The 12,690-nt window shown below is 39.0% G+C and overlaps 2 protein-coding genes across 2 annotated transcripts in view; both read left to right on the forward strand.

Annotated features, from left to right (window-relative positions):
- Positions 1–12,690, forward strand: part of LOC138617335 (ephrin type-A receptor 7-like) — a 360,848-nt gene that overhangs the window by 196,048 nt on the left and 152,110 nt on the right. The window lies entirely within an intron of this gene.
- Positions 5,295–12,690, forward strand: part of crybg2 (crystallin beta-gamma domain containing 2) — a 38,941-nt gene continuing 31,545 nt past the window's right edge. Inside the window, exons 1-2 of the mRNA XM_069699576.1 lie at positions 5,295–5,497; positions 12,198–12,297. Of these exons, the coding sequence (XP_069555677.1) occupies positions 5,295–5,497; positions 12,198–12,297 (303 nt within the window). The remainder of the gene's footprint in view (positions 5,498–12,197; positions 12,298–12,690) is intronic.

Consider the following 12,690-nt stretch of genomic DNA (forward strand, 5'->3'; position numbering starts at 1 on the left):
ATCCTATTGTGCAACCAGAAGTAAAAAAATTAAAAAAAAAAAACCAACAACAAAAACTGTGCAGTGTTTTGAAGAAGAGAAGAGAAAACAAATTCAAAATACGGGCGATTTCATTATCACAAATAGGTAACTGGTTGAGTCTCCCTCTGACTACCTTTTGAAACGCAAGAATCATTAGATTCTCCACCTTTGAGCATGACAACAGGGACCAGTATTGGGTTGCATCAGCTATTCGTGAGTCAATCTGTGAAGTCCTCCCTGTGATATTAGCTCCTTCAGTGATATACTAAAGTAGGATGCATCATCAAAAAGGTTTTGCTAGTAAAGATCTTATACGACAAAATGTGAATTGGTTGAGAGGAAACATACGGACCTCTGTCCAGTCAAAGGCAAATCAACATGCCATAACATGTTTGCGGTAGCATCACAAATACACAAACAAACAAAAACACGACTTTTGTAAACAACATATTAAACTGCCTGTACTTGGACATATTATTCATGCTGTTCAGAGTGGGGAAATTTGGGAAATTTATGGTTATGCTAACCTGACGGCTTGGCAGTGTTATTTGGTTAGGTTATCGTAATTTGACAAATATTTTGTTATGTTCGTGAAACTGTATTTTAAATCTCCATTTCCTTCATTTTTGAACTTCATTTTAATCCAAATGTTGAAGTGTGTCGTCATCGCATATTTTATTTTTTGTGGGAATACAACGTTTTTGCCCTACCTTTAAGAAGAACATTCTGGGAACCAAAAAAACAGAACCAAAAAAACCTTTGTGCTGTAAACATTCCCAGAACATTACATAATTTCCTGCTTGGTGCCCTTTAAACAGTAGAGCTCCAGTAGCCCATCACCCTACAACCTGTTACACCAGTGAGTAATGTGGGACTCTCAGCCAGTCCAAACAAGACACTTGATATAAAACGTCTGAACTCTGGCTGTATGCCTCAACAGAGAAACACACTCATCTCTCAACAGACAACAGGAAAGAGAGTAGAATTACAGCACAATCATATTCAGTCGTGTACAGTTTCGGGCATATGCACACAACCCCCGAAAGGAACTACCAAAGGAAAGAGTATTAAATTCATCTACAAAGAATAGGCCGAAATCGAACTTTCATTGCAGCACGGTTGGCTCGCTCATGTGAAGCAGATATCCTGTTTATTATGTTCTTCCTCTCTCGACACTTGACTCAATTCTTCAAAAAGCAGACACCCTACGGGTTCCTGTCTGTCGCTGGCCGGTCGAACATACTGGATTCATGCAGCACCAAAAGAGTCACAACAGGAACTCTTTTAAAATGTGCCACGCGGGGTGGCTGACGGGCGCACGTGAAACAAAACACTCCAAACACAAACACTGGCTTTAGGTAACGGCATGCCTCTGAATGTTTGCATGCGCCATGCAGTCCCACAGCTCCCAACGTTCTGCACGGGGAAGTTTCCCGCAGCACACATTTCAGGGCAGTCGTTATTTCGTTTCAGACTGCATCTCGCATCTTCTTTTCTAGTTTCTTCTGTTAAAACTGACGGCATCTGACTTCTAGAGAGGAAATGGATTCAATCTTTCCAGTTTCTCTGAGAAAACGAGCACATCCGGGGTTGTTAGCGGCGCATTTACAGGAATCACTGCTTCATGGCACAATCATGTCCTTTGCTTTTAATATCCCAGAGAGCAGTGTTCCTTCGGGTTAAAATACAGTCTTTCAGAGAACTTCACCTGTTACTCAAAGAGCATTTTCTGAAGCACCTCAAAAAGCCGTCGCCACCCTACGGAGCACACCGTGCACCATCAAAACCAAACGCTGTATTTTGTTGTCGCCATACAATGGTGAGGCTTCTGGCCTGATCTCAGACTCATAGAAACAAGTGCAGAGGGAGCTGTGGTAATCAGATTGAATTACAATTATAAGTGAAGTACAATTCCCGGACACAATTAGTGTGATTCATTCCCTTTCTTAGAAATAATTGTAATACCAAGATGACTTGTGAGACACAAGGAAGGAAGGAGAGAAAACAAGGAAAAGAAGAACAAAAACTAAAAAGACGGGTAAAAAATAGAGTGTCGGAGTCATTTCGTTCTCCAATTCTCTGAAAATTTGAATCAGATTTTAATTCTTATCTAACATAAATAGATAAACAAATCCCCACAATAAAATGGCAGTGCAGTAAAAAGAATCTAAAACTCAAAAAGAGATGCTTATCAAATGGCAAAATTTGCAAGCAATATTGTAGGCAGTACCCAAGCAATAAACAAGTAAATAAACAGCTGATGCAGAAGCACAGTTTTGCAGCCAGGCCTCTGGCCTCTGGCCTCTTTGCACTCCAACGAGGAAGAGGCCGGTGTTGGATAATCAATCAAATATCTGTCTCACCTTGGCAGGCAGCTGAGCACATTTCCATTTTAATTCAAAAGAAAAATTCAAAGGAGAGTTTAAATGAGAAATAGGGTGTGGGGGTGTGGGCGTGCATGCGTTTGTATTGACTGCCAAAAACCGACACAGACTTTGCATTGTTGCGTTTGTTCCCTTTCAGATTTAAGGTAGCGATAACCAGCGGCTGACAGCAAATAATTCAACGTAGTATTCAAACTTGTTTTGCAAGCGCTTGGCATTAGTTGTATGCCAATGGCGAAATAAAATTTACGTATCACTACATCACGCGTTTGACTTTCAGTTGCAGATATGTTTAGCCAGCAGTAAAAGGGAATATACTTGGGTGTGGGACACTGAGTAATAACACAAGGTTGTGACGTTGTGGCAATCAGCTTCATGGGTCTAAAGGTTTAACATATAAAGATATAAAATGGTGGTTTCCATCCAGCTAGAATTAGTAAAGGGAGCAAAGTTTGAGAGCAAAATGTTTCGAAAAGTAGCCCTAGTGGTGATAAAAAAACAACAACATCTACATTTCTGAGGATTTTAGTTGTAATCGACAAACAAAACAAGGATTAACAAAAAACTGTGATACCTACAGTCCTTTATAAGAGACGTAGCCAATTACAGCATATATGCTCATCTCAAATTACAAAAAAAAAAAAAAACAATATCTGACAAAAGTAGTCACCTAAATATGATTATTTACCAAACATTTAGGGAACTTTTTCAACAACAACAAAAATCTAGTGGACATGTATGGTTGCATTACTAAAATCCCTAGATTCACTGTGGGATGATGTAGGTTAGCTGTACAATTAGTGGTACTGCACTTTAGATTTTTATTGAACGACCAACTTGCTTCAGTACAAGCTTGCATAGAAAAAAAAATACCTCAATATTAGGAAAGTTTTGGCCACATACCTGTCTAAGTTGCACGTGCAGCTGCACAGGAGGGACTTGACGTTTTTCCAGGCGCAGCTGGCCAGCTCGATAGTTTGCGCGTGAGATTGTAGCGTTAAATTAGCGCTTGCGCGTGAGGCGTTTAGGCGACATCTGTAAATTGTAGTATCTACTTGAGAGTCTCCGTGCGAGGTGTTTGAGGGACATTAGTAGATCCTAAGCCTAACTTAACCAATTCAAATTAAAGATTTGTACCATAATGTAACTTTTTAAATTGTTAAAAACAGATTTCACAAAATTGTTGCCTAAAAAGTGTTGTTCAGGAACTGTGTCAAATTTGTTCTGCCCTAAGTACAATTACTAAGTACAATTAATAAGCCATAGAGCTTGGGCCTTCACTGAGGCCCAGAATGAAAAAAAAAAAAAAAAAAATTCAAAATAGGAAAGGAGCATAAAAGGTCTCTTTAATTACAGTATTTTCTGTATTGTTTTTATTTTTAGTTTCTATATTATGTCCCTGATAAGAGATAGCTGATCTCACCTGCCAATAAAAACTGGATGATGATTTGTGTTTTCAGTGTCTCTTCGTCTCCTTACTGTCTGCCAAGCAACTAATATAGTGTGGGTGGCTGTAAAACACTAAAGCAATTCAAGGCAATATACTTTCTGATTACACAAACTAAGAGATTTTATAGTTTTACATGTATTTAAAGTAAATGAATAGCTTTTTTATTTTTATTTTTTCAATTTTAAATACATGTGAATATATTTCTCTGGGAATTGAAGAGCTGAATGTTGTTGTTTTTTTTTAATTTTTGTTTTTGTTTTTTTTAATCTTACAGATATATTAAATGTTGACAGTAACTTGTATAGGCCACTGAGAAGGAAAGAGAGAATTACTCCTGGTTTCTTGTGTTATTTTATATACCATTCATTGCATGAGTCGTTTCTTAGTCAAACGGGTAGCTTACGCTGAAACGGATAGCTATCGATCCTTCAATCGGACTGAGCAAGCTCGTGACGCCATCATGAGGCAGAGGAAGTGATGCGTCCATGCGCGAGCCTATCCGAGTAGTTGTCTGGCTGCATAGAGACCACGAGATGTCGCCATTGATCCACTAAAATCGCACACAGGTGTACTGCAAACATTGAGAGAAAAAAAAAAAAAAAAATCATCTTGCTGTACACAAAATAAAGAAAGATGCTCAAATTACCTTGGAAAATGAAATGACCAAAAATCTCCCAGTTAATATTGTTATGATTATTTACTTGAAGGAAAGTTATTGAGCTCATGCAAGGTTTTCTCTTCTTCAGTCTCCCCTTGCCTTATATTCTCTCTCGTATGTGCAATTTATGAATATATGTTATATTTCCACAAAATATTATATAATCAGATCAAATATGGTGCAATAATATCCATTAAGTGAAAACTATTGATTAAACCCTGACAATCGGTCAGAAAAAAAAATAGGGATCGTATAGGCTGGCCTGGAATTTTAATTCAATTGACCTCAAATAAATAAATTGGACCAGGAAAAGTGCGAGTGTGTGTGTGTGTGTGTGTGTGTGTGTGTGTGTGTGTGTGTGTGTGTGTGTGTGTGTGTGTGTGTGTGTGTGTGTGCATTATCTAATTCTATTGACACTGTAGTTTATGAACCTTTACATCAATATGGGCATTTGATTGGAGGCAACTTAATGACGTGACGCATAATGTAGGACACACTGCTGCAAACTATGCTGACGGGGAAGAGTGGGTCATCGGAGTCACGGGGAGGCTGTGCGGGTCCGTGGGTGTTGTTCTTCATGGGCGTGTCGCTGCACCTGAGACGTGAGTGCAGCAGCAGCAGCAGCTTGTCATCTGTCCATAAGTTCCATCCGCGCCGTGTTTTCCGCCCCACCCCCCCCCACCCCCCCGCCGCGACTACTTTCATCAGCTTTTAATGAGCAGGACAACCAGCGGGGAGGTAGACGCGCGACTTCCTCTGAAAACCGCATCGCCCGGGAGAGATGGCGAAGAAGGGCCCGTCCACCAGAAAGACTCTGAAAAGTTTCTTCTCCAAGAGCGAAGCCAGCTTGGGCGAATCGGTGGACAAGGACGCGGACAAAAATGAGGGCGAGAAGAAGAAGTTTAAGTTCTTCAAGTTCAAGATAAAGTCGAGGAGCGGCTCTGCCTCCGAGAAGTCGGCTAATGAGGACCAGCGGGTGCTCAGGTATGATTCAAGGATGCCGTGATGTTGAATCGGTGCCGTGTGTTTCACGCCTGCGCATGTGACGTATGGATTCTGGTGGAGGAGCAAGAAACGTGCGTCTTCTCACGCCTCGAAAAGCCATAAAGCTGCAGATGGCCTCCAGTGTTTATACCTTATAAGGGCTGCTCTTTTTACGTCCAACGGTTTTGTCAAATAAAGACACCAGTCAGCTCGTTTTGAAAAGAAACCACTTTTTTTTTTTTTTTTTTTTGCAGTCATTATTGTTCTACGCCTAAATTGCCAATATTACTAAAAGATATGTGTCCAAACTTTCCAAATACTTTGAACATTGATGTCAAACATTATCCTCTAGTGGAGAAAGTTAACGGGCAATACAATATTTAATGAAATTAGAGTATGGAGGTTAAAAAGAGCTATTTCCAACTGTCATTTAAAAACCATTTCCATTTACCATGTTTTTGGTGGTGATTCAACTTTTAGAGATTTTAGCCTGGAGGACATTACTCTGAAAACTTGCAGAGTCCTGCAAAAGTTCCTTTCCTCCATTCAGTAATGTGATCGTATTATTTAGACCTGAAGTAATTAGTCAAGTGCTCAATTAGTTAATTAACAGAAAATCTATCTGCAGCTATTATAATAATCTATTTATCAATGAATCACTTTATAAGTAGAAATGGCTTTTTAGAGTAGTTTCTGTTTTGTTGTTGTTGTTGGGGATTTTAAACAGATTATCTTTGGTTAGTTAAGAAAAATAAGCAACTCACAATTGTTTTAACAAGTAAGTATATCCCATGGAAATGATTGGCTTTTGTTTTTATATATTTGGACAAGCAAACACTTGGTGCTCTTTGATACATGCTTAAATATAAGGATGATATAAATGAACAGAAACACAATGAAAATGAGCTTTTTCAATCATTCGTTCAACAAAAACATCAATAGATGTTATATTTTTCAGTAGAAAAAAGTAACAACACTCCCTTTTTTTAGCAGAAATACCTTCTTGTTGACGTTTTGTATTTTTGTCCACCAGTCTCCGACATGGGATTGCTGACCACTCTTCCACGCAAAATTCCTTCACTTGCAGGATGCTTGAGAGTTTCCTTGCACGTACCGGCTGTTGCAAACCCCCTCACGACATTTCAGTGGGTTTCAAATCTGGTTTTGTGTTTGTGTGAAATTCTTCTCTTGAAAATCATTATTCTGGTCATGTCAACTGTGACTTTGACCATCTGTTCGGAGCACGTTATTCCAACAGGCCTGATCTTCACTATGTTCACTGGTAAACTGTAGTTTAGCTTTAATGTTCTTTTTGGACAGCAAATGCAGAAGCACATTTTCCTGGCACGCCTCCCATGCAGGTCAAACTTGTGCAATCTCTTTCTGATTTTTGACAAATCCACGTTGACACCAACAGCTGCAAGAGGTGACTGCAGATCCTTTGATTCAAAAAGAAGACTTGAAGCACCTCAAAACTTCAAACGTCTGGACTGAATCTGCAGGGGCAGCCAGTCTTGGAAAAAAAAAAGTCATTATTTGAACTCTACACAGTTTGTGGATAATTTTCCTTCGACTGGCATTATTCATTTTGAATAAGAGGTTTTTAATCCCCCCCTTACCGGACTATCAACAACTCTTCTTCTGAGGGTATTAGTGTGCTCTTTAGATTAGCATCACATTTATTTAAGACTTATGATGTCAGAGGTTTAAAAATGACATGGATCCACCTGACACTCCCAAAGTAAGTTCTAATCACGGAAACCTTATTTGGAAACCCTTATTCTATTGATTTGAAGGTGTAATAAATGTAAAACTTTATCCATGTGACTGATCCGTTGGTTTGTTTATTTAAATTATGAAAATGACTACAAAATGTCAATTTTATGTACCACTTTTATCAATACTTACTGTTTTAAAGAGGTTCAAATTTTTTTTGGAAGAATTTCCATGGGATGTACTTCATTTTTCACAACTGTAAAATGTTTTAATTGATAATGGTAATTGTGATCGATAGTTGCAGATAGTAGCGGTTTTGAAATTAAATTATAAACAAAAGAGACACATTTGTGCTGAGTACAAAGTAACAGCTGTCAGTTGTTGGATATTTTCAGGACCGATAACAATTTCTTGTAACCGATTTTAAATAAATAAAATGGATTCAAGAAAAGTGAAAAAGTTGCAAGACACATTCATGGCTAACTTGTATATCTTCTGGAGGCTTTTTTTTTTTTTTTTTTTTTTTTTTAAATCAACATAGTCTTAACAGAGTTACATTGAGCATCTGGAGTGGCATCTGATTGATGAACAATATAAAATGATGATCCCCATACAAGGATCTGTTGTTTTTCAATTTGCTACCAATACATTTGTGATTATTGGTAACATATTGGCTGATAAGTAGGTCCAGTCTTATGTATGCATTTTCACAAGTTGTAGTCTTGGATAAAGAGATGGGTCGATACGGGTCGAACGGGCAATTGCAACTTAACCCTGGAGGCTCATAAAAAGTAGTAGATGAAAAAAGCGTCACCACTGGACACTTGGTAGTGTGAATATATGCATGGAAAAAAGGCACAGACTGTCAACATATTGGTCAGAAATGGTCCCAAAGGAGTAAACGCGGGCTGTGTAAAGCTTGAGGGATGTGTAAACAATGGGTGTGCATGCATGCATACACACACGGGTGGGATGGCGGTTGAGCCACACGTCACATGCCAGGACAATGTAATCATGTTGTTCAAGTGGTTTCAGGCCAGACTGAGTGACGGCTTGTGTTTGCACAGAGAAAAAAAAAACAACATGATGAGCTGACACTGTGCGGACCGCCTTTGCACACAAGAAGTGGCACACGGAGGTAACACAAGGGTAAAGTTTAACAGTGCATGGAAAGCACACATTGAGATAATAAACAACAACCACAGCAGGATAAAAATGAATTGTGAGTCTTTTTTTAAGAGTATTTTATCCACTGCTTATCAGTCACATTTACGCCTTACATGAATTTGATGAACTGTTATATTAGATCTTCTGTTAAAGGGATTTATTTTTAATTGTTGACATTGTGGAGGAAATGTCCTAGATAGAATTAAATCTGGACCTGCAGACTAAATCTGTTTTTGTTGTTAGTTAAGGATTTAGTTTTAATCCATGTCCAGGATTTTATCTGGCAGAGACTTGAGGATTTCAGGGTCTAAGAAATAAATCTTCAAGTTATTGTGTTTGTTTTGATTCCATAGCCTTTCAGACAGTTCACGGTGACGTCAAAGTCAGATTTTTTTTTTTGAAACCACCACTGTGTGAAATTATCGAGGGACCACTGAATGTTCATTTCTCCAACGAGCCTCACACACCCACACTTTTATTTTCTGGTGAGGTTTCTCGGGCTCCTGAGTGCAGTTGTGGATTAATAGAGGCACTGTACAGAAACCTGCCACTCCACATGCCTATTGCATTCTCCTGAAACTACTACTCGATTAGACACACACACAAACACAATTGTTGTGCTTGGGGATGCAGGTTGGCAACATATCTGACACCGTTGGAGTTCAGATGTCTCAACTCAATTGTGTTGAAATGTCTGCCATTGGAAACAATCGAGTTCAAAGTGAGTCACTGTATTGTGGAACCTGTTGTCTTTATGTAATGAAGCGTAAGCAAGTCAACACTGGGGCTACATGGACTGAATGTACGCTGAGTTAAACGGACACAAAATATCTCATTAAGAAAGTGTAATGTTTTTCATAATGGCTATATTATGTTAAAAGATAAAGTGTTCAACATTTTTTTTTACCAATGAAGAGAGATGGCTTTATCAGTTAAGCTTCAGGTGGCACGTTGTGATGTAATGCTCTTGAGGACCTTTACATCTGTTCTATTTAGTCCATTGTTATTGATAATAAAGGAGTATTGATTTCACATTATAAAAAAAACTTCTAGCTGATAAAAATAAGTATTCCTTTCGACAAAAGATATAGATGATCTATTGTTCAGAAGATGGATCAATTTTGTCTGTTTGCTAACTTTTGTGCTCTATTAATTAACTTATTGAAGGAATATTGGATTGGACATAACCTCGTGTGCCGTATGCTGTATTCTTGTACATTCCATCACTTGACATCTACGAGTTCGGACAAGGAGTCAACAAGCTGCTCAGTCAGGAGCAGTTGGCCTCCATCATCTGTGGCCGTAGAGATGTGTTGTCACCAAGAGGCCAAATTATTTGCATGATTCATTATCGTCCCAACGTCCCAACATCAGTTGGCCGTCGCAGTGATAGCTGTGCGCTCTGAACAATGCAATAGTTAAACATTAACATCCCTTTCAGGCTGCGGCACTAACGTGTTAATGTTGGCACCTGTGTAGATACAGCAGTCAGGCTTTTGTCAGATTACAGCAGGATATGCATACAATTAAATTGTAGCCACGCAGTGACATTATTATTGGACTTTAACTGCAAAGTCATGGCGTACTTGTCCTTCACCGTCTGTGACTATAAACCAGAGTAGAGTGACCTACATAGTTGTCCGTCAACTCCCTCAAATGCTGGTTATGCATGTCTCAGGTTTAAATACCCTTTACTCATTCGTTCATCTAACGTCTATTCATGCAGGGCGGTTCGAAGACAGCAGCTTCATTCTATTTTACACGGACACACTGCGTACACGGGACAATTAAATTCATTTTCACAGAGCCAGAGCCATACTTTACCACGCATGGCCATGCACACCAATGTAACGGATTGTTTGAGCTGAGGGATAAAAGCAATCTTCTTTTGGTATATTTAGAAGCAGAGTCAGGCTCCGATGTGCTTATTACCTCATCATGGTTACAATTCAAAACTTTTTTTTTTTTTTTTTTAATTAGTTTGTAAAATTGGACTTTGTTGTGCCTGCCAAGAGTTAAATGAGGAGACCGATATCACTGTCATGTCTGTACACTATAGGGTTAGCTTAGCATGAAGCAAAACCGCTCGCCTGGTTCTGTCCAACGGTCATGAAATCGGCTTTCCAAAATGTTGTTTTTAAACTGTTTTGTACAGATTAGACGAGTAAGAAATTAATTTATGAATTAATGCGCGTTAAAGCCAGTCTACAGAAACAAAAGGTAAAGCCAATCCGCCTCCGCCTCCACCTCCAGCTACATACTCACCATAGGGACTTAAATGCATATACTCTTATGTGTTGAACTAATCCTTTACAGTGGTGCCTGTTTTAGTTTCATAGACAAAATATGTGGTTTGGCTGTAGGCAGTGTCGGCCCGTTTCTATGTACAGATGCAAATGTGAAGGTGGATTCATTGGAGTCGGCCTCTCTTCTGTTCTCTCCGTGTCGCTCTTCTTTTTTTTTTTTCTCTCTCTCTCTCTCTCTGTCGCTCTTTTTTTTTTTTTTTTTTTTTCTGTACGTTTTTCCCTCGTCCAAACAAACATGGTCACATTTTACTGCACAGCCACAGAGAGAACAGAGGACACTGTCGTCGTCTCAGTTACAACCTGTTGAACTTAATCCAAAATATGACATCGATGAGATTGTTGGTCATGAATATCAGGTGTTGTGTGAGTCCACACAGTGAAAGAGCCACGCATGTTTCGGCTTATCCGGTGTGTTGACATGTAAACACGGATCACCGAGGGACAAAAACATAACTTATCTGCTTATCTTGGGACATGTTTTTTTTATTTTTTTTTTTTTTTTTTTTTTACCCAGAACAGCTTATTTGTCTCAGACATTGCAGTGGTCGAGTACTTGACTGATTTGTGGACAAATTCAAAACTTTTGGTTGCTGCTTTTGCGTGCGTGTCTCTAAATGAGTCTCGGGTAGAACGTTTGTCGCCTCCCAATCACCAAAGCTGCATGAGGCTTGTAAACAAGAAAGACCCTGAACAGTTGTCACCTCCGCGAGTACAGGAAAAGGTCAAGAGCCAGGTAAAATGGCGCACTTGTTTGCAGTGTACACATGAATATAGCTGCTGAACTTACAGTGATAACAAAAAATTGTGGCGATGCGACTAATGTTTGCTTTTCACTTGGCTTCCTGTTTCATGTAAAGGGAAACGGTCTGTGTATAAAGGAGACCTTTGTACCAATTGTTTGATGAGTTGACAGCTGGTGATTATTGATGCCACCTCTCTGTTGACTTTGACAACACCTGGAGGTGGACATTAAAAGTCGGAGGGAAAACTGATGACTAAACAAAGCCGAAAACACGTCGTTTAAGTTTAAAATCAGCTGATAATTTAGGTTTGTGGCCGTGATACTTTGTTTCAGGTGACTTTGTTTTCGGTTTTAGGTGTTTTAAGGTGGGGTTTTCATGTCCAATGACTGTTTCCTGATGACCTAATTAGCCTTTTGTTCCACACAAGTCACAATTAACATGAAACGTTAAGGATCATAAACTCTCTGCATAGCCGGTTCTGTTCCTCATTCCCCAAGCAGTGATTCACTGTTTTATTCTGCTAAGCAACGTATATTTCCTATTGTTAAAGGAACTGATTTTCTAATGCACAAACAGGATAAGATGGATGTTTCTACAATCTAATCGCAGCGGTACAGACGGACCAAAACGCTTTTGAAATGACTGTTCCAAGCATTCGCCCCCGGTCTAGCCGTTATGCTTGTTAGATGTCTGTAATTATAAAGACTAATAGATGTATTCAGGTAGCAGAGATTCTACACATTCACCTTTGAACTCTGTCGCCCTCAGTGCTGTGGAGCCCAGTAACACAGATGGAGAAACCTGGACCGACAACATTGTTCCGGACAACAAGCGGCCTTCTCTCTATGCAACTGCACCCAGGGCAAAGGTCAGTGGTGCTTTCTTAACTGTTGACCTTTTTTCACAGGAACTTATTGAAAAATACTTTTTTTTAAATTTTTTTAAAGTATTTCTGTCACTGAGAAAAGTACAGTATATAATCACGAGGTTTATTAGAACTGCATTGTTTTGCTGCACTAACAAAGTCAATAATGCTGGTTGGACTCAAAAACGGACTGCTTTCCAAATTCTTCTACATATTGAATTTATCACTGTTAAAAAAAAAAGTGTTACCAGTTTCCTCATTAGTTAAAATATACAACAGATCATTTGTTTCCTCTAATAGAAATTCTGATTGAATGGTGTTAGCATTTATTGCTAATGAGACCAAAATATTGCCAGGGATTTAAATTGTATACCAATTTTAAAGACAAACAATTTT

Source organism: Brachyistius frenatus, unplaced genomic scaffold, assembly GCF_029030835.1.
Source record: "Brachyistius frenatus isolate BFR_SWC_R1_liver_20210118 unplaced genomic scaffold, ASM2903083v1 Contig_2, whole genome shotgun sequence".
Taxonomy (NCBI): Eukaryota; Metazoa; Chordata; class Actinopteri; family Embiotocidae; genus Brachyistius; species Brachyistius frenatus.